The sequence below is a fragment of the Oreochromis niloticus genome, linkage group LG20 (assembly GCF_001858045.2).
Source record: "Oreochromis niloticus isolate F11D_XX linkage group LG20, O_niloticus_UMD_NMBU, whole genome shotgun sequence".
NCBI lineage: Eukaryota > Metazoa > Chordata > Actinopteri > Cichliformes > Cichlidae > Oreochromis > Oreochromis niloticus.
The window spans coordinates 1,331,345-1,352,218 of NC_031984.2; the positions used below are offsets into that span (position 1 = coordinate 1,331,345).

The window sequence follows — 20,874 nt, forward strand, 5'->3', positions numbered from 1 at the left end:
CTAACCCCCCTAAGTGGCTAGGGGTGTCATCTTGTCGGCTTTATTAAGAAAAACAAGAAGTCTCTGGCAGAGCCAGGCTCAGGGAGGGGCGGCCGCATGTGAAGGTTTGCCAAGTAAACATTTACTGGCAAAGCGTCTCTTCCTGCGCGTCCTCAAAGTCCTAAAGTCCGTCTACAAACACGTTTAAAACTCACTCACATAAACACTGACATTCTTTGAAAATAACTTTTAAGTGTATCATAAATTCTGGTCTCCATCCTTTTGAGAGCCTTGGAGCAAACACTGGATGTTGTTCTGTTTTATAATCTTTTACACCCACTAATCATAGATTCTTGCTTGAAATTGAGTTTCCAGTTAATCCGTCTGGGTAGGATCCAACAGGGTCAAACTACTGTTTAAAATAAAGTTCCTTATCAAACTGAATAAATAGAGGTGTGTTTGAGTCAGGTACCAGCAGTGTTCACCAGCACGGACACCATGCTGTATGTAAGGCTCATCAGCACACTGTGTGAGTACATGAAGGATTTTCTTTATTTATATTTAATGACTGAATTCTAAAATGTTTGTTTCCGTCTGATGAGAATATTATTTTATATGTATGTGGGTTTTCTGGATGTTGGATGGGTCCAGATGTATCGCTTGTTGACAGCCTCAGCAGCTCTGCGAGGCTGTAAGCAGGGATCTCTGAGCTGAATGTAAATGCTGAGCACATTTTATGGTTAACATGAAAGGTGACAGACACTTGGATGAGGCTGTGATTTCATGACACATGTGACACCCGCTGCTAAAGGTGTGACTTAGATACCTCACAGAAAAGTATGTTCAAAGCTGGTAGCAGATAATAATGTGACGGTGAAGCAACATTACGGTGAAAATAATTTTATTTCAGTTACAGGAAAATAGGTCAAACATCAAAGCCTTAATATTAATATACAACATGCATGTTTGAGAAGCTCTGCTTTTTCAAAAGGATGATCAAATCATTTTTGTTTAAATCTTTTCTCTTGCTCAATGAATAAAACATTGATGTTTGTTTTCAGTGCTGGCAGCGACGTGTTTGCCCAGCGGAGCAGGTAAACAGCCTGTGGTGCAAGATCCAGTTTATCATTACAGAGCGAAGCGTGCAGAGCTCACCTCATGTCACATTTTCATATCTGTTCTTCAGATGCTTCCATGGAGAAAGCTGTCACCTGTGACATGGACGTTGTCCAGAGGTTGAGCTGTGGTACGATGCATGTTTAGATCTGCAAAACCAAAGCGACTCGGCAGGGATGTGAAAAATCGGCTTGTACATTTCACTCAGTCAATGAAACTTTTGCAATTCATGAATTGAGAAAAAATATTTTGGTTTGATTTTTGCATTTTTTTCATCTGAAGGTTCATTGTCCTAAATTGGAAACATTTTTTAAACAAATACATAAATTGGGCCGGCTCTACGCTGGGGCAAGAGGGGGCAATGCCCCCTTAAACAAACTTCCTGCCCCCTTAAGTCAAACTTTTGGAAGTTGAGAAAAGAAACAGATTATCCACAAACTGATTTTGGACAAGATTTACTACAGTAGCTGAAAACATCTGCTGGAAAAGGTACAAATGAGATGATAGGGTTTAAGTCTTGTTTGCTTTCTCTCTGTGTTCTCTTTGTGTGCAGGCTCACACACTCACCCTCCCCCCAGCTAAACATCCAATCACTTTAAGTATACAAATGATCCGGTGTCAGGTTTCTCAGCAGTGTTGCCAACTTAGTGACTTTGTTGCTATATTTAGCAAGCTGTCAGACCCCCTTAACTACTTTTTATCTAAAACAACTTCTAAAAGTAGCAACTTCTCGCTACTTTTAGGACAGCCAATAGTGATTTTTCTTACTGAGGAGTTGGCAACACTGTTTCTCAGTAGGCAGGGCAGAGCAGCTAATCTATGTGTGGTGTAACAACCCTTTTGGGTTATAGCACCACTAGGGAGGGTTGCCCTACTATTGTAATAGCTGTGGGAGTCTCCTAGTGGGTGTGTGTTGTTAGCGGCAGCCGTTCCATGCTGCTCGTGTTCCATTCAAAAAGGAAAACCTTACCGTTGTGACGGCCTGGCGCCGGCGTTACCAATCTGCGCGCATGTATGCACGGACGAGTACAGCCGTGGAGACCTGGCTCAGAAGGTTTAATGTTGCTGACGGTGAATAAAGGTCTGTTATTGGATTTAACCGACTGGCTTTGGGTTTTTCGGCTAACCCCCACACCACACGCTCGCTGGACCTGCTAGCCGCTCCTTCCTCGCCAGACTGCTGTCACAGTGGGTTACAGTGACTGTAACTGACAGTGAATTTGAACTCTTTCATGCACAGTGGTCACTACAGCTATTCATAGGTTGTTTTCTTGTATTTGTGTCAGTGTTGATGGTATACTTGCACATAAACCACTACATTGGTGTCACTCCATACCCTGCCACCCAAAGGTCGTGTAATGTTACTATAGATGTATGACTAGGGATGGGTATCGTTTAAGTTTTATCCAATACCAGTACCAAACCGGTACTTTTGAAACGGTGCCGGTGCTTAAACGGTGCTTGAACCGGTGCTTAAAGAATGAAGAACACAAACTTTGTCCAAAAACCTCTCATGTTTAACTGTTTTCCACTTTTTCTTTGGTCATTTTAGCCTTTTTGGCCAGGGTGAAGGGAGTATCTGCCATCAAACAAGAAGACAGCCGCATGTAACTACGATGGTGTTTGCTAGTTCACTTTACATGCATTAATGTAATAATGTGGTTAGCCTACTCAACGTTAATTACACACGAACAACATGAAGCTACTCACGCAGAGGAGAACGGCTGCTGCTGCCATCATCATCCTCATCATTTCTGCTACGCTGACAGGGCTAGGGGCCAGGACTCTCCTCTTCGGGTTTTTGGGGGATGTTGCTAACTCCGGGTCCGATAACAGGCACCACACCCGCAGTAGATGTGCTCGGTGTGAGGTCTCGCAGCAAGCTATCAAATACGGCGCATTTCTCGGCTTTTAACAAAATGCTATACGTCGCCAGGTGTTTCATCAGATTCGAGGTGTTACCTCCTTTGACAGTATCACAGTATCAGCTTAAAGCACTTGTTGCAGGCTGCTGAGTTTGCATCTTTTGCTGTGAAGTACAGCCAGACTTTTGATCGCTTCGCCTTGGGCATTTTTAATCTGTAGCTCTGCTCTAAAAGAACCTAAGTACCTGGGCCCGCCTACTATGCTTGCAAAGGTAAAATGATTGGCTAGAATCCAAAGTGTATGACATCTCAGGAAAAAAAAGCACTGAAATGTGCGCTGCTTTTCAGTCTGGTTACTACCGTTTATGTCAGAACCGGTACCCATCCCTATGTATGACGTGTTTCATTGTAATTATTGTTATTTAATCCTGTCATCCATGAATTATGAGTATAAGTATTTTTATTCATCTTTTACTGCCTAAAGACGAATAAAAATACTTAGAAGAAAAATCCGGATTGAGGTAGTCATAATTCATGCATGAAAGGTTTAATGTTCGTCATTGTATTTGTTAGAAACAGTTTTCAGTAATTTTCCTTTAATTTAATTTATTCGTTAGTTTATATATGATCATGTGCACAGGAGACATTAAACCAAACAAACCAGGAACTCAGTCAATAAATATACTTAGATGTATCTCATAAATGAAATAACATTGTAGTTATTATTTTAGTAAACCTTTTACAGTTAATGAAAATGTAGTGCAAAATAAAATACCTACGATTATTATTGTTATTCAGGTTCTAACCTCTCAGCTGCTTGCAGCAATGTGTTATTGTAGAGTCTTTAACCTGCAAAACAAAGCGCCTTGAGACAACGATGCAGAAATAAAAACCGCAGGGAACTCTGATTTTTACGCTGCTTTTAAATGAAATGCTGTCGTTTCTGATCCACTTGATGTGACAGAAAATGGAGTGATCAGTGTGGAAGCAGCTCTGTATGGACGTGCAGACAGAGAGACCTGCAGTGAGGGCAGACCACAACAACAGCTCACCAACACAGAGTGCTCTCAGCAGGGAACCGTGGACATCCTCAGGAGGAGGTACAAGAGAAAGGATCCTAAACTTCTGTTGTGAATGTGCTAGTGATGGGATTTCCGGCTCTTTTTAGAGAACTGGCTCTTTCAGCTCGGCTCACTAAAAAGAGACGGCTCTTTCGGCTCCGAACCGGCTCTTCAGGTTGTTTTGTTGCTTTAATTAATTTATTATTAACAATAATATAAAATTATGCACAAAAGGAATTACTAATGTAAAAAAAAGTGGTTTTATTTATATATGTACATATATAAATATATACAGTGGCCCCTAGAGACAAAGGACGTACAAACTCCAAAACGCATTCCTAGAGTTAACTGAACTTCCTAAACAGAGCTACCTACATCACTTAAATTACACAATTGAAAGCATATGTGTATTGTTTGTGTATTTATACACAAGCACTCATATATATTCAAATAATTTAAAAAAAATTATTTACCCGTTACCACACACCAAATCCGGTCGTTGGTACTTCTTGGCTTGTGTAGCCACTAGGTAACAAAAGCTCAACACTGCCCCTAGCATCCTGGAGCACTTCTGTTGTGTTTTGTACGTGTTTTGGAGTTTTTACGTGTTTTGGAGTTTTTACGTGTTTTGTCTCTAGGGGCCACTGTAAATATGCTTTTATTTATTCACTCCACATAAAATGTAATAAATAAATCATATAATACAAAAACCAACTAGTCACAGTTCAACTTTTAACTATTTAAATTTTCAGCTTTTCCCTTTTAAACAAATTTAAAGCAAAACAACACAAAACACTGCAAACCACAACACAATTAAATATAAATTAAAATATGAAAACAAAAAGAAGATGCACATTCTCTGTCATATGGACCTGCATGAATAAACTTTCTGAATCCTTTATCATCCGCAACTGAAATAGTTGTGGATGATTACTATACCTTTCTAATGTGACGTTGTTGTCCCTCTCTCTCTCCCTCCCGCTCTGTTACTGTGCTACTGCGAGTGTAACTACCGCCCCTCCCCCCTCTGCCCAGCGCAAGCACAAGGCTCGCGTGCGGAGTGAAGCGGGAAAAAGTGCGAGAGAGAGGGTGAGAGAAAAAACAAACAAACCACGGCTCGCGTCGTTCACGTCAAAGATCCGGCTCTAAGAGCCGTTTCCTTCGCGACAGACACATCACTAGAATGTGGCAGCTACCAGTCAGCTACATGTGAGCGTCCATGAGGTTGAGCTAATAATAATTATTCTCAATGGGCCAACTGAGCCTTTGCTGTTCATCTTTCAATTACAGCCGCTACATGAGCAAAATAAAGAAAGCAAAGAAATATGTGTAAATATGTTTTGGAAAAAGCAGCACAGTTAAACAATAACCAACATCCAGCACTGCTTTTTTAATGTATGTGTTTCCTTCAGGTGTGATGGGAAGAAAGTGTGTGAACTGAGCGTGACTGACGTCCAAAGTCCCGACCCTTGTGTCGACACCTACAAATATCTGCAGACCAGCTACACCTGTTTACCTGCAAGTCAGTATCTCATGACCATGAAACTATGAAGAAAGCAGAGCTCAGAAAGAAGGTCAGGGAGTTTGTGAGCATGCTAACGCTAAGTCAAGTCAGTCGACACATTTAAACACAGCAGACGTTCAATAAATCATCAAAACCAAGTAATACGTTGAAAACAACAAATAATGACTTTTTCATTATAATTTAGTAAAACATAAAATCTGCTTTGATGACATTATGTTAAAGCTAATGTGAAAGCTCATGAAAACATTTTGAGCTGGGATGTGAACACTGTTCCTGAGGTAGATGATGTCATCTGAGGAGGGAGACAGTGAGTGAGAACGCACCAATCAGAAATTCAGAATCATGAGAAGACCCTGATTAACAAACCCAAGTGAGCAGCGGGAGACAGAGCATGTAAAAGATCTGCTAGAGAACATGAAGTTCATGTAGGCGCGTATATGTGAGCAACAATATTTCTGGTCCTGTACCTCACAAATATGATCACACTTCTGTGCACGCAGACGTTCAGGATCCTTTCATTCATGCATCAAATGTTTAGGTTATTAACAGAAAGAAAGAGTTCATCTTTCTGAAGAAAACTGGGTAACAACTGCTTTGATCTGTGAGTCAAACTGAAGAGAGGTACAAACATATGGGCTCAAAATGTGGTCATAAATATATTGTACTTGTAAATCAGGATTTGTATGTGTAAAAAGAATTTGTGCGTGCGTAAAAAAGATTTGTATGTGTAAAAAAGATTTGTGTGAAGTCACACACAAGTCTGTAACTGTCTGACTTGCCCCTGCAAGTCACAAGTACGAATTTTGACCCTATTTTTCTTCCTTTCATCTGATTGGTCAATGTCATGTCAATCACAAATGTAACAATCCAATCAGAGAACAGATGGGTTTGGCTGTTGGAGGGGCGCTTTTTTTGAACTGCAGGTCTTTGAAGGGAATAAATGCCCTTTTACATGCCAGCCCAGCGTTTTCCTTCATCACCACGAAGGAAAACAGTCTGTGGTCGTCCGAGTTTGGTGTTTAATACAGCGCTGCGGACTGCGGGGGGGCGGGCAGTGTTTTGGAAATGACAGTCTGCATTACAAAGCTTTCTTCGTTATGAATTAGCATACATGTTTTTATTGAACATTTGAAGAACTAGCAAAACAAACAGAAACTCTTGTAGAGGACATAAAGTCAGAGATAGAAACGACAAGGAGCAGGTGCATCTAGTACAGGTAGAGCTGCTGCAGAAACCCACAGAGCTCAGCAGCCAGCGCAACAAATTCTGGATCCTTTGCTTTTAGTTAGCAGTTAGCATTAGCAGCACATCCTGCGTCCGATGTGAAAGGACCTTTATGCTGCGCACTGTGACTCACAGCAATGGTCCCGGGTCAGCCCTGACTTTGTGTTAAACTAATCCTAAAGTAATAATGGTATTTCTAACCACTGACATACCACAACTTTATCCTTTCAACAGCTGCTGAAAGTTAGGGGACCTAGCTTCTATCGGATATTTATATAGAGATCCTCCAGCTTCAAACTGTATTACCCTTCAAGGACCTGCAGTTCAAAAAAGCGCCCCTCCGACAGCCAAACCCATCTGTTCTCTAATTAGATTGTTACATTTGTGATTGACATGACATTGACCAATCAGATGACAGGAAGAAAAATAGGGTCAAAATTCGTACTTGTAACTTGCAGGTTTTTTTTTGGCTAAGTCCACACACAAATCTTTTTTACGCACGCACAAATTCTTTTTACACATACAAATCCTGATTTACAAATACAAAATATTTATGACCACATTTTGAGCCCAGACAAACATGACACCCAGATATTTTTCCCCTGAGGTTTAAGCAGGGACAGTGGAAAGCAATGAATCCCTAAACGTTCAGCTGTATTTACATTGAGGCTGCCAAACAGCAGGTTCAACATGTAGCTGAGAGCCAGCTTCTTCAATGCTGTCATATCTAATCTGACCTGCTTCCACAGGTCACCTGGTCACATGCGAGCACTCGTTTGCACACCTGCACTGTGGTAAGATTCATTATACCTGTTGCATCACTCTGATCATTTTTAGGTGAAGATTTTCTACTTTTATTGCAGTTCTTTTTGTTTTTATTTTATTTACATTTTAATTTCTTATTAGTGTTTATTAAGTAAATCCATCTGTTACCGTTTGCTAATATGTTATTTTGTTATGTTCCATGAATTCGACCCGTGTTAAATGATTTATATGACTTGAATCAAATTTAAATTTGATTAAATTGAAAAAATGTTGCTGGGTTGTTTTCTGCTCGTCGTCTCTCGTCAGATGAAGGGCAGACTATCCTCGTGTACGGGGCTCATTATGGACGCCACGATCAGACCACATGCTCCTACAGACGTCCGGCCTCTCAGGTCCAAAATGTTTACTGCTCCAGTCCCACCAGCAAAGTCGCTGAGAGGTACTGTTTTCCTCCTGTTACTGATTTAAACTGTAGCTGCAGGTGTTACTTTCATATTCCTCAGTGCACTTCGAGGCCTGCACTCACTCACATTGCTCTGCATCTCCAGCTGTGACGGGAAGAACAGCTGCACCATCAGAGCGAGTAACTCGGTGTTTGGAGACCCCTGTGTTGGTACATACAAATACCTCGAGGTGGCTTACGTCTGTCAGTGTAAGCAGCCTAAATGATCACGCAGATGTTCTCACACTACAAAGACTGACATGATCTGACGTGGAGATGTTGTCTGTTCTTTTGCAGATCTCACGTGAACGGATTTAAAATGCAGTTTTATGACAATTTATTGGGAATTAATCAGCAAAATGATTTCATGGGTCTCTCAGTAGCTTCAGTGCTTTTGATGACTTTTCCTATGATCCAGTAAAACAGTGAAGCTGAGTCAGTTTCAAACAGCTGTGATTGTTTTTTTCGTGTCCAGTATTAGATGGAGGTTATCTGACTGTTTTAAAAATTGCAAAAATAAACATCTATCCACTAATTATGTGTTTTTGCTTTTTTATTTAAAAAAACAACATTGGTCTCTGTATTTGTAATGTGAAATGGAAATAAGCCTGCCTGCCACTGTCTGGCTTTGGCTAATGTGACCACAACATTAAAGCTCCGTCCTGGTGTCGAACATCTGTTTTATTATCACTGAATAAAGGATGTTCCTTCAGATCATGGCATTCAAGACAAATCTTCTCTGGACTGTGCAAAACAGCAACATTCACATATAATAAATGATCATTTTAAACTAAAAACGTTATCCTACAGTCGGCATTAGGGTGAAGAGAGGAGGATGATGGGCAGAGCTGCCACACCTAAATGTGGCGTGAGGACACTGACAGAGGCTTCGGTCTGTGAGGTCTTCATCTCCCACCTCCAGCAGAGCTTCACCACTCAGAGGCTGGACTATGCTCTGCACCTCCAGCACTGAGCTGCAGCTGCTGCCTGAATTGAATGGAGCCATCAAGGTGACACATTCCCCACATCAAGCTGAGCATACATCCAAAACCTGCCAAGCAGGTCAAGTTGCAGGTCTGTTTTTATCTTCTGGTTTCTCTCCAGGATACACACCTTTCCATCAGATATGTTTCTCTCAGTGTGTGTGTGTGTGTGTGTGCCCTGTGGCCTTTATCTAAGTCAAATTCTATTGTCTGTTTCAGTTTGTTGCACACCATGAGGGAAAGTTTTCGATTGGCTGCTTGCCTGGCGTGCAGATAGCATTCTTAGTGAAACAGTACAAATAGACCAGGTTCCTGTGTGCTTCACCATCAGCTCAGCTCTTCGCTAAAACCAGCTCTAACAGCATGCAGTGCTCCGGACTCAGCAGCACACTGTGTGAGTACAGGAAAGTCTTTGCACACTAAAAGTTGTTCCAAGTTGTTCCTTTAATGTGTCATTTACATGACTTTGTTGTCTTTTAACAGTAAGTTGTGTATCCAGTTTTTCTCTGTTTTTTATTCATTTTCATTTCATGTTTTGAGGCCATGTGTTAAAGTCCATGTGAAACACTGTTACTTACAGTAATACAGAAGACAAAAGAGTAAATCAGCTGTAGGTCGTACACCGGCTAACACCCAGGTTTCTCTTTTTATGTTTCAGTGCTCGCAGCAACGTGTGTACTTATGACTTCAGGTAATCACCGAATGTTTGATATGTTTTATGCTAATGTCCTTTTAACCTCATACTTTAGCGTGTAGATGAGTTGGTGAGAGCTGATCGACATCCATCCTCTTTACTGCACGACCCTGTAACCATCGCCATCCTTACATCGGTCTATCGAATTTCTTTTTTTCTCTCAGAATAAACAATAATATTTTTCTGGCTCTAACACTCCTTCATACTCAGAGTTTCTTCCAAAGAGAGAGCCTAGATTTGCATAGCAGTTTTGCTTCATGCCTGTATACTATAGTGCATTTATGTGCTATTTGATTTTAATACACCACTAACTACAAGAGCCTGTGATAAGTTTTCAGTCCCACCACCACTAAGGAAAAATCCCTCAGGTAAACTCTGGAAACTCGGACTCATTGAAGCATTGAGTGAAAGCAGTTCAGTAACAGAGAACAGTCGCCTGTGAAAATGATGTTAAACCTGTGGTGGGAACACTTAGATAATCGGAATTATGGGGACTGGTCTTCATTGTCCCTACCATAACTTACGTCTGATTGGCTTCCATCATGCTCAGCCAGTCAGGTTACATATCGGACCCCAGGAACGACACTGTTAAACATTCTTACATTATGTGAATAGCATCACTTTCATTATTGTGCATGAGTCACCCAGCAGGAGGCTTCAGTGACTGAAAACCAGTCAGACCTGTCACGGCAGAGTAGCCAGTGTGTTTGTGGTGTGGACCCAAAAGCAGACACGACAGAAAAACAAAGCAAAGTGAAACAAGGGTGGAACTAACCTAAGCTGGGAAAAACTAAACTATGACAACAATGATACAAAACCAGAACATAAAGCTAAACAGGGACATGCAAAACGTAGCCATGAAATAAAACAAACATGAACCTGAGCAGTTGTAGAAAAACTCTATGATGTGACGTGACACAAGGTAAACAGATGACCCGACACTGAACCGAAGGAGACCGAAGGGCAATGAAGGAAGTGGAAACACCTGGAGAAACACAGCTGACACAAATGAACATGACACCACAGGGGAAGTAAAACTGAACATGGAAACATCGAACCCTTCAAAGTAAAACAGGAAACATAATGGAACGTAGACATGACAACACGGACTTGACAACGTGTGCACACAGAGATGAGACACATGACAGACTGGGGAGAGACAGAACGCAAGGACAGACACGTGGGAACAGAAAGGGGAGACAAAAGCACGGGCATAACTACAATACAAAATAACACAAAAATGTTGGGTGACAGACCATCAGTGACTGATGTGGAGGAAATCATTCCTCAACCGGTTCAGATGAGTGTTACAAAATACAAATACATATACATACATATAATGACATTAAGTCGACTGGGATTATTTCCCACTTGCCCTGTGTTTTCTATATTTCAAATCCATTCATATTTGTTTATGAAGACCCTGCTGTAGTATAATTAATTTTTCCAAGACTCACTAATTATGGACTTTTTACATTTTTCATTTCAGGCTTTTTGGCCCCAGGTGGTCCTATGGGCCCAGGTGGTCCTATGGGCCCAGGTGGTCCTATGGGCCTAGGTGGTCCTATGGCCCCAGGTGGACCTATGGGCCAAGGTGGACCTATGGGCCAAGGTGGACCTATGGGCCCATTCCCGCCGACCTTCATGTCCACAGCGAGGGTGATCACCTGTGACAGCCTTGACAATGTGCAACGCCTGAGCTGTGGTAACATAAAAATGTTTTTTTTATAGCTCCTAGCTCTCACTCAAAAGTGAACCCAGTTCTGATGTAATGTGCATTCTTTCTAATGTCCTGCAGGGGGCGACTCCTCAGGTTGTAAATAGAAGTCTGACTCTATGTTTATGAGAAACTCAGCTCAGTAAAGTCTTACCCAAGGAGCAAAAGAACCTGTTAAGGTTTAGGTTCTTTTTGTGCTTTATTCAGTGAAACTGTAGTTTATGCTTGTGACTGATGTGACCTTTCAGACTTCTTGTAACACCACAGAACTACAGGAGGACATTTTCTGATTATTGAAAACATAAAAAGCCTCTATTTGTTTTTCTTGTGCTGCACATCTTATGCATTTCTTGTGATTCCCTCCTTTTGACCGTCATCGTTCTCTGTATGACAGATAATGGAGTGATCATCGTGCAGGCAGCTATGTACGGGCGGACAGATGCAGAAATCTGCAGTGATGGCATTCCTGCAGATCAGCTTGCGAATACACAGTGTTTCCAGATAGACACTCTGAAAGACGTCAAGAGCAGGTAAACAAATCTGATGAATCATGGATGAATCATTAATCGATCACTTTAACTCACCTGAAAAGATGAGAGCTCCTCTTTGTCTCCCTGCAGATGTGATGGCAAGAAGGTGTGTGAAATAAGTACAAACTCCTTCCGTACTTCTGATCCGTGCTCCGGCATTTACAAATACTTGGACACCACCTACACCTGCTTCCCAGCGAGTACATTACAACTGTGATTAGAAACTAATATTCAGTGTATTCAAATTTGTGAATGTGCATGTTTCTAATGTGCTTTATTTGTCTTTGTCAGTCCACAGTGTAACTTGTGACGATTCTCTGGCAAACCTTCAGTGCGGTGAGAGCACAGTTTCTCCTTCTTTGTGAGTCTTTTGATTCATGCGGTAAAAATACAAATGAGGTTAACGTTTGCTCTTCTTCAGGTGAAGGCCAGGTTTTACTCATCCACGGAGCTGATTACGGGCGCCGTGATTCGACCACATGCTCTTTGAATCTTCCAGCCTCTCAGCTCCAAAATGTCCAATGCTCAAAGCCCATAAGCATTTTAGCTGACAGGTAAAGATGCAGACTCACTTCCTTCAGCCTTTTGTCTTCTCACACAACATATTTCAACTCACCTTTACCTGAATCTGCAGCTGTAACGGGAAAAGCAACTGTACTGTTAAAGTGAGCAGCTCTGTGTTTGGAGACCCGTGTTTTGGCACCTACAAGTACCTGGAGATGGCTTACAGCTGTCACTGTAAGTACCTCAGACTTCTCTTTAATTAGAGCATTTATAACAACAAAACATTTAGCTCATTTAACATTTAGAGAGAAATGTGAATCTGCCCTTACACACTGTGCTTTTAGGTGGTTCAGCACTGATCCTGTTTCCTAAAACGTTGGGGTTCAGTAATGAAACTCTCTGACATAAATTTTCTTTCAGTTGGTTTTCCAGATCACTGAATGGAGGAAATCGCTGACATCCAAATAGCATCAACGTCTATGTTCTTTGAAGAAAATGTGCAATGAATCAATTATGAATCAAAAAGAAAAAGATAATTCAACATCCTGTGCAACGTCTGGTCAAAAATACGAAGATACTGATTTTACATGCACATCAGATTCTTTCCAGACCTGTTAAGTTGTGGTCTGCGGTGTCCACATACACTTGGCCTTTAAGACGTTTCAGATAATGAATGATTTTAAATGTAAAACTGATTTAACACTGATTGTCTTAAATGATTTCTTCTTTTTTCCCCTTGTATTCTTACGCCTGCTTGACTCTTAAATTTGCCTTCAATAATAAAATAATGAAACGTATTGACTGGATGGTGTGAGTTAAATGTGACAGGGATCTGACTAATTTCTGATGTGACTCTGTTGAAACGGTCGGATGTGAAGAGGAGCTTTTTATCATTAAGGACACCAACGTCATTGACTCTGTGGTACTTCTCTAACAGTACTCATAGTTTGATAGTACAAAACACACATTACATGAAATGTGAGGTTCTGTTCAGTTCAATTGTATTTATACAGCAGCAAACACAACAGTCACCTCAAGGCGCTTTGTGAGGGAAAGACTCCACAACACATTCTGAATAAAACAGAACAGTAGGACTTTGCACAGCGTGTTTCAGAATGACAGACTTATGAAGTAAGATTAAAATAAGACTGTACTGATCCCACGGCGGGGAAATTTGTGTGTTACCTCAGCTCTGGTACAGATAGCAGATGAAAAATACAAAAATACAAAAAAACAAACAAAAAACAAACAAATACCAAATAAGTAATACACTTCATACAGCTTGTGGGGATAGGTTAATTGGATAATCCAAATTGTCACTAGGTGTGAATGTGCGAGTGAATGTGAGTGCGCATGGTTGTCTGTCCCTGTGTGTTGGCCCTGCGACAGACTGGTGACCTGTCCAGGGTGTACCCCGCCTCTCGCCCTATGACAGCTGGGATAGGCTCCAGCGCCCCCCGCGACCCTGAAAAGGATAAGCGGAAGCGAATGGATGGATGGATGGACTTCATACAACAGTAGCATACATGTGACTATGATAGAAGGTTTTGGAAATATGCAAGATGTAAATGTAACTATTCTACCATTACTATTACTATGTAAGTAATAGATATCTCTAGTATCTACAAGTATAGACATGTACACTCACACACACATGTACACACTAAATATACATTTGTATACATATACCTGCACACGTCCGTACATATAAAAAGTGCATTATGCATGAAGTGTGACCGTGGATGTCCACAATGTCCAGTAGTGTATTTACAGCATATGCACTCCAGATTTATGCGACATTATAATATAGTGTACAGCACTGCAAGAGCAGCAACTAGGAGCCTACAGTAACAGCAGGCCTCTGGGCGTAGACTTGTACTGGAAGCCTCGCTGCTGAAAGTGTGTGTAGGTCACACTTACTTCACATACGGATGTCGTAGATCTTTAACTCTTCCACAGATTCGGTCTGATCATGTTATTAGAAACGTGTGTTCAGCTGTGAGCAGCTGTGTGTAAAAGATGACAGCTGTGTGTGAGTTGTGTTCACATTTTGGTGCCAGCGTTTACACTTTTGTAACACACGTGTGAGATGTGTTTAACCTCTTAAGAACTCTTTCATGCATTTTTAATTTCTCTTTGCTATTTGGGCTGATTGGGACCTGATGAATGTAAAAACAAAGAATTACCAGATTTTTTTTTTTTTACCTGATTTTTGTTTTTGAGAAAAATGAGATCCACATATGAGGGCATTCATTTTAAATTTCGATAGAACAGTGGCAGTATAATGTCCTCGTAAGTGAATATCGGGCCCTTGTTTAGTATTTTGGTCTACACCAGTGCTTCCCAAACTTTTTCCAGCCACGTACCCCTTGAGACATGTCAGCATCAGCCGCATACCCCCTGCTACAAACGACTCTTAATTAGTGTCTATAAATACATTGCAATACCGCATGCATAAAAATAAATACTGCACAGTCGATTATTTCTCACCACCAAATAAATGTATTAATATATTTTAGTAATGACAGAATTTTAATAGCGAACTTTACTACTTAATACTAGCAGTGTAGCAAAAGATTTATTAGAATTCACCGTTTTGTCAACTTTAGTTTGAACATTGAATATAGTTGCAGAAACACCTTGTAATCCGAGATTGAGCTCGTTCAGACGAGAAAATATATCACACATATAAGCCAGGCACGTAAGGTACTCTTCATCATGCAAATGTTCAGACAGCTCAAAGGGATGGTTACTGAAGAAAACTTTAAGTTCATCCCTCAGCTCAAAGAAACGGGTCAGCACTTTCCCTCTAGATAGCCAGCGAACCTCTGTGTGGAGTAATAATGTCTCATGCTCGCAGCCCATCTCATTGCACAACGCAGCAAATAAGCGGGAGTTCAGCGGCCTGGCTTTCACAAAGTTAACCATTTTTACACTCATGTCCAAAACATGTTTCAAACGGACAGGTATTCACTTTGCAGCAAGAGCCTCTCAGTGGATGCTGCAGTGTACCCAAGAGGCATCTGGCACGACTGCTTGCACACGTGAAACCACACCTCCGTGTCTCCCAGTCATGGCCCGTGCGCCATCACTACAGATGCCAACACATCTATCCCACACGAGTCCATGTGTGTTCATGAATGTGTCCAGCTTTTGAAAAATATCTGCGGCAGTTGTCCTTTCTTCCAGCGGCTTACAGAACAGCATGTCCTCCTTGATGGTTCCTTCATGAATGTAGCGCACATATACGAGGAGATGCGCCAGGCCAGCCACATCCGTGGACTCATCTAGCTGTATTGCATAAAATTCACTGTGGCGTATGCGCAGAAGTAGCTGCTGTAAAACATTTTCTGACATTGCATTGATGCGCCGTGAGACAGTATTGTAGCGGGCCAGGGCTGTTCGGGGTTTTGTTCTGACAGTTATGTTCTGTTGCCATGGTTACAGGTGACGCTCTCTCTGCAACTGTGTGCTCCCAAGAAACCTCTGTCTCCTCCCTGTCTGAGCTCACCACATTGGTGTCAGAAGTGGGATTGCTCACCCTCGCCATAATGGAGAGAGACATTCGGAGAATGGAGCAAGCTGTCGAGGAGAACATTCCCCGCTTGGGAAGCTGGCGATTGAAGAGAGAGGACGTGAGTGGCCATGTAAGTCCCCCGACGGGTCCCGATGGCGCGAGCGCACCGCCGCGACCGACGCTAGGGCAATGCTTCATGGGCTACCTCTGTCGACCCACACACCGAGCCCCCAACCGCGAGCAGTTATGCCTACCACGCCAGTTAAGGTACCGAAATACAATGGGCTAACCCCGCTAGAGCCCTACCTCTCACAAGTCCGGCTAGCCGCGAGGCATAATGGCTGGAGCGACGAAGAGGCTGCTACACACCTAGCGCTAGCATCGGAAGGAGATGCACTGCAGGTACTCCTTGACCTAGCCCCGTCAGAGCAGCATGAGCTCCAGGCCCTCACCATAGCACTCGAGAGGCGATTTGGGCAGCGGCACTCCACTGATTAGAGCAGGGAGCAGCTGACCAACCGGAGCCGTAGGCCGGGGGAGAGCCTGGGCACCTTTGCAGCGGATGTGTTGCTGTATGCTCGTCGTGGCTACCCAGAGTTCCCAGCAGCAGCCCGTGAGGACCTTAGCCTGCATGCATTCCTGCGAGGACTTTTCCTAGAGCGACTACGCCAACACGTCCACCTGGCCATGCATCAGACTCTCCGTGAGGCGCTCCTTGAGGCTGAAAGGGCCGAACTCGTGCTCACCTCGCGACCTGACCAGCAGTTGCGCCCCACAAACTACCCTCAAATCAGAGCTGCAGACTGTGACAGTGAGGGGGAGGTCGCGGGGATATGCCAGCCGCAGGACTCGGTGCTCTGGAGGCATCCCCGTCGACCGACTGACCGCTGCTACCGGTGCGATGAGCCTGGCCACGTGGCGCGCGACTGCCTGGCGCCCGCCCCGAAGGCCACAACTATGTGGCCTCAGGGGGATGAGAGGGGGAGCGGTACAGCAAGGGGACCACCGCTCCAGCTTCCTACCCCCCTCCAAGAACGATGCACGGTGGCGGGCCTAGTCAGGCACCTCAAGGGACTCTACCTGAGCTGCTGTGTTGAGGACCAGTCCTGCCAGGCCCTGGTGGACACGGGGTCCACTATTTCCCTAATAAGACCTGGTGTGTTTCCTGGAACATCCGGGCCGCTTGTGATGGGTTGGTCACCCACCGACACCCAGCTGATGACAGTGACGGGGGAGAGAACTGACATGCGGGGGAAGAAACCGTTGCGGATTCAAGTGAAGGATTTGGAGCTGGTGCACGACTTCTGGCTTGCTGACATCCAAGATCAGTGCATCATCGGCCTTGATCTGCTGACCCGCTGGGGGGCCTGCGTTGACACCGCGAAGCTGGCTATCACTCTTGGTACAGAGACTCTGGCCCTCCAGTGCAGTCAAAAGCAGGGAACCAGAGACTGCAGGCAGACGCGGCTGGTTCAGCACACCATCGACACCGGCTCTGCTCAACCCATCTGTCTGCGCCCACGCCAGCTGCCCCTCACGAAACGGCAGGGAGAGCGGGCCCAGGAGGCACGGGGAGTGGCTACGGGTGTAAAAGGTTGCAGACCCCTGTCCTAGGGCCTTTCCCCATCCCCGAGGCAGGGAACCGGCGCGTGTCGGTGGCCAGGGACTGCTACAGGAGGCTGAGGGAGCCGCCACGAGTGGTTCATGACTACACCCGCCAGGCCCAGGTCAGCACCGGAGTACGACAGAAAAGAGCCTGCGACACCAGGTGCCGAGGGGGAACTTTGGTGCCTGGCGACAAGGTTTGGGTGTACTGCTCGGTTCACAAGAGAGGGGTGTCCCCCAGGCTGTGCGGTCACTGGCAAGGGCCGGCGGAAGTCGTGGGGCGGCTAACAGAAGTGGTTTACCAGATCCGCATGCCGGGCCCAGGGCACGTGGCGGTGTTGCACCAGGACAGGCTCTCACCGTACTGCCCGCCCGCTCCAGCAGCCGCCGGGGCAGGGGATGCTGGTGGCACCCCAGGTTCTCATCCAAGTGACTCTTCCCCTGCTGGTCGAGATCGGCCTGCGTGCCGAAGGAAGACACATGGACATTTGCAGGACTTTGTGTTGGGTAATGGGGTTGTCGGGGACGACTGACCCCTTAGGTGGGGGCTATGTAGCGGGTCAGGGCTGTTCGGGGTTTTGTTCTGACAGTTATGTTCTGTTGCCATGGTTACAGGTGACGCTCTCTCTGCAATTGTGTGTTTCCGGGTGAGAGAGTGCCATTTTGGTGTTGTTGTCGTTGCCGTGCCGAGCAGTTTGCTAGCAGCAGTGTGCTCGCCTGTCGAATGCCAATAAACGGCTGTGCTCCCAAGAAACCTCTGTCTCCTCCGTGTTTGATGATGGTATCGTCTTTTTTGCCTTTTCCCCCAACATTGTCCCCACCTTATCTAAAGCAGCAGGGAGAATGAGGTCCTCCACAATAGTGTGGGGTTTGTTGGTTTTAGCCACTCTGTAACTGACCATGTAAGATGCTTGTATTCTGTTTTTATTCATAAGATCTGGCACTTGAATGCAGGTTTTACTTGTTGAAAGTGATTTTAGCTGTCGCTCAAAATATTCTCTTGGTTTATTTTTCAAATGGGGATGATTTGTCTCTAAATGTCTGCGCAAAAGTGAAGGTTTCATTGAGTTCTGAGACAATACTTCTGCACAAATAACACATTGTGGCCAGGAAAATCCACCAATATTTATACACGTGAACCCCAGCGAAATATAATTGTCATCATATTTGCGCTTCTTTGATGAGGTTGTGTTACAGTCCGAGCTGTCCTGCTTTCTCCCACTTTGACGCTCCGCATCAGACACTTCATCACTTTCCACATGACTGGCTCCAGCTATGCTAGCCACTTGGCTAGTAACCACAGATACATCCGTGCTAGCATCCAAATCTGACGAACACGTTGTTGAACAATCACCTGTGGGGTCACTGGAAAATGCATCTTCAGATATGAGCTGATTGGTTGTTGTGGCCAGTGTCTCTGTGGTAGGGCCTTTTTTTTCATGTTAACCACTTGTCCATTTTCGCGCTGCACTGAATGCTTGGAGGCAACTTCAACTGTTTGGTGTCAGTCATTTGGGCAAGTCACGCCCATGTATTTTGTCAGAGCTATTTTTTTGCTGAACACCAGAGGGTGGTATATAGTCATGTATTTGATAGCCACATAAAACTGCATTAGCGCAAATTTCGGCTTTTAAAATTTGTGATCCCCACTCCAACCCTCACCCACGCGTACCCCTACAGCCACTTGCTTACCCCCGAGGGTACGCGTACCCTAGTTTGGGAACTACTGGTCTAGACAACCTAAAATGTGATGACCACATATGTGGATGCCAGGTTCTAGGAAGTTAAGGTTTTGAGAAAAAAAAAAAGAGCAGATGAGTTTTGCAAATTGTGTCTAAGTACCTGACACTGTTTAAGGTTTGGCCTAAAGAGTGTTTGATTTGAAAAATAAGTTCAAGTCACTGAGAATTTGGTGTAGAGAATGGAGTTTAGAGTTTGAGCAATTCAGAAAAACTGTATTGAGTACTGACCACCACTCCATACACCTGCACCAGAAGCAAACTGGTGAAAAGGCTGCTTTTACATACAAACAAACACTCTTTTTTAAAAGATGCTTCAATATGATGATCAGTATGATGCTGAAAGTGCATAAAACATCCATAAAATGGACGTGTAACACTGTAGTTACTTAAAAACCGTTAACTCACAATTTGCTTTACTTAAAGCTTGATGTAAAGGATGATTTGGACTAGAAAGCTCAGAGACATACAGAAAAAGTGACATTAATAGAATAGAATAGAATAGAATAGAATAGAATAGAATTCAACTTTATTGTCATTGCACATGTCACAGGTACAGGGCAACGAAATGCAGTTTGCATCCATCCAGAAGTGCTTTAGTGATATAGATATATTACAATATATATTAGCAATAATATAGATATGCAAGTATATTATAGAAATGGGTCTATTGTGGTATGTTATAATGTATACGGTATGAAGTATGTTGTGAATATTCTATAACTATAGGCTATAGGTACTCACTACAGGCTGTAGTGAGTACAAGCTATGTACAGGATATGAACAGGATATAAATATGAAAAACTATACAGAATATGAAATAAATAACTTTACAGAAATATGAGATATACAGTTATACAGAAATGGGAACTATGCAAGTTGTAAACAGTTGTAAGGTTAAAAAATCATTGTATGTACAGAATGATTATTTACACAGAGCTATACAGTAGTGCAGTTAAGATAAGTGAGATATGTGGATAATTTCTACAGAGGCTGTATAAAGTGCTAGTGGTTGTGAGTGGTGCTTCAGTCCATGTTATTATTGTGTGTTTGAGGGTACGGTTGTCCATTGTGGGTGTGTGTGTGTGTAGGTGGTTGTGGGTGTGTGTATGTTCAGTCCATGAGTTTAACGTGGGTCAGATGTCAGGAGGCAGAGTTCAGGAGTCTGCAGCTGTGGGGAAGAAGCTGTTCCGGTACCTGGTGGTCTTAGTCCGGAGGCTCCTGTAGCGCCTCCCAGAGGGCAGGAGGGTGAAGAGTCCATGTGATGGGTGACTGGGGTCTTTGATGATTTTCCCAGCCCTTTTCAGACACCGCTTCCTGTAGATGTCCTTTATGGCAGGAAGTGGTGCTCCGGCGATGCGCTGGGCAGTTTTCACGACCCTCTACAACGCCTTCCGGTCCGAGGCAGAGCAGCTCCCGTACCAGACTGTTATACAGTTGGTCAGGATGCTCTCGATGGTGCAGCGATAGAAGTTCACCAGGATGTCTGAGGACAGGTGGTTCTTCCTCAGAGTCCTCAAGAAGAAGAGGCGCTGGTGAGCCTTCTTGACCAGCTTGGAGCAGTTGGTCGTCCAGATGAGATCCTCGGAGATGTGGACTCCCAGGAAC

The 20,874-nt window shown here is 43.7% G+C and overlaps 1 protein-coding gene across 1 annotated transcript; it reads left to right on the top strand.

Moving 5' to 3' along the window:
* Positions 1 to 401: 401 nt before the first annotated feature.
* Positions 402 to 18,858, top strand: LOC100691268 (uncharacterized). Its single transcript, XM_019349291.2, has 22 exons — positions 402 to 508; positions 1,041 to 1,073; positions 1,166 to 1,225; positions 3,925 to 4,060; positions 5,434 to 5,543; positions 7,520 to 7,564; positions 7,842 to 7,974; positions 8,084 to 8,187; positions 8,275 to 8,281; positions 8,900 to 8,987; positions 9,264 to 9,354; positions 9,619 to 9,651; positions 11,144 to 11,359; positions 11,766 to 11,901; positions 11,992 to 12,101; positions 12,193 to 12,237; positions 12,323 to 12,455; positions 12,536 to 12,639; positions 15,912 to 16,040; positions 16,518 to 16,910; positions 17,450 to 17,932; positions 18,725 to 18,858. The coding sequence occupies exons 1-22, from the start codon at positions 478 to 480 to the stop codon at positions 18,856 to 18,858; spliced, it is 2,754 nt and encodes a 917-aa protein (XP_019204836.1). The 5' UTR covers positions 402 to 477.
* Positions 18,859 to 20,874: the final 2,016 nt, after the last annotated feature.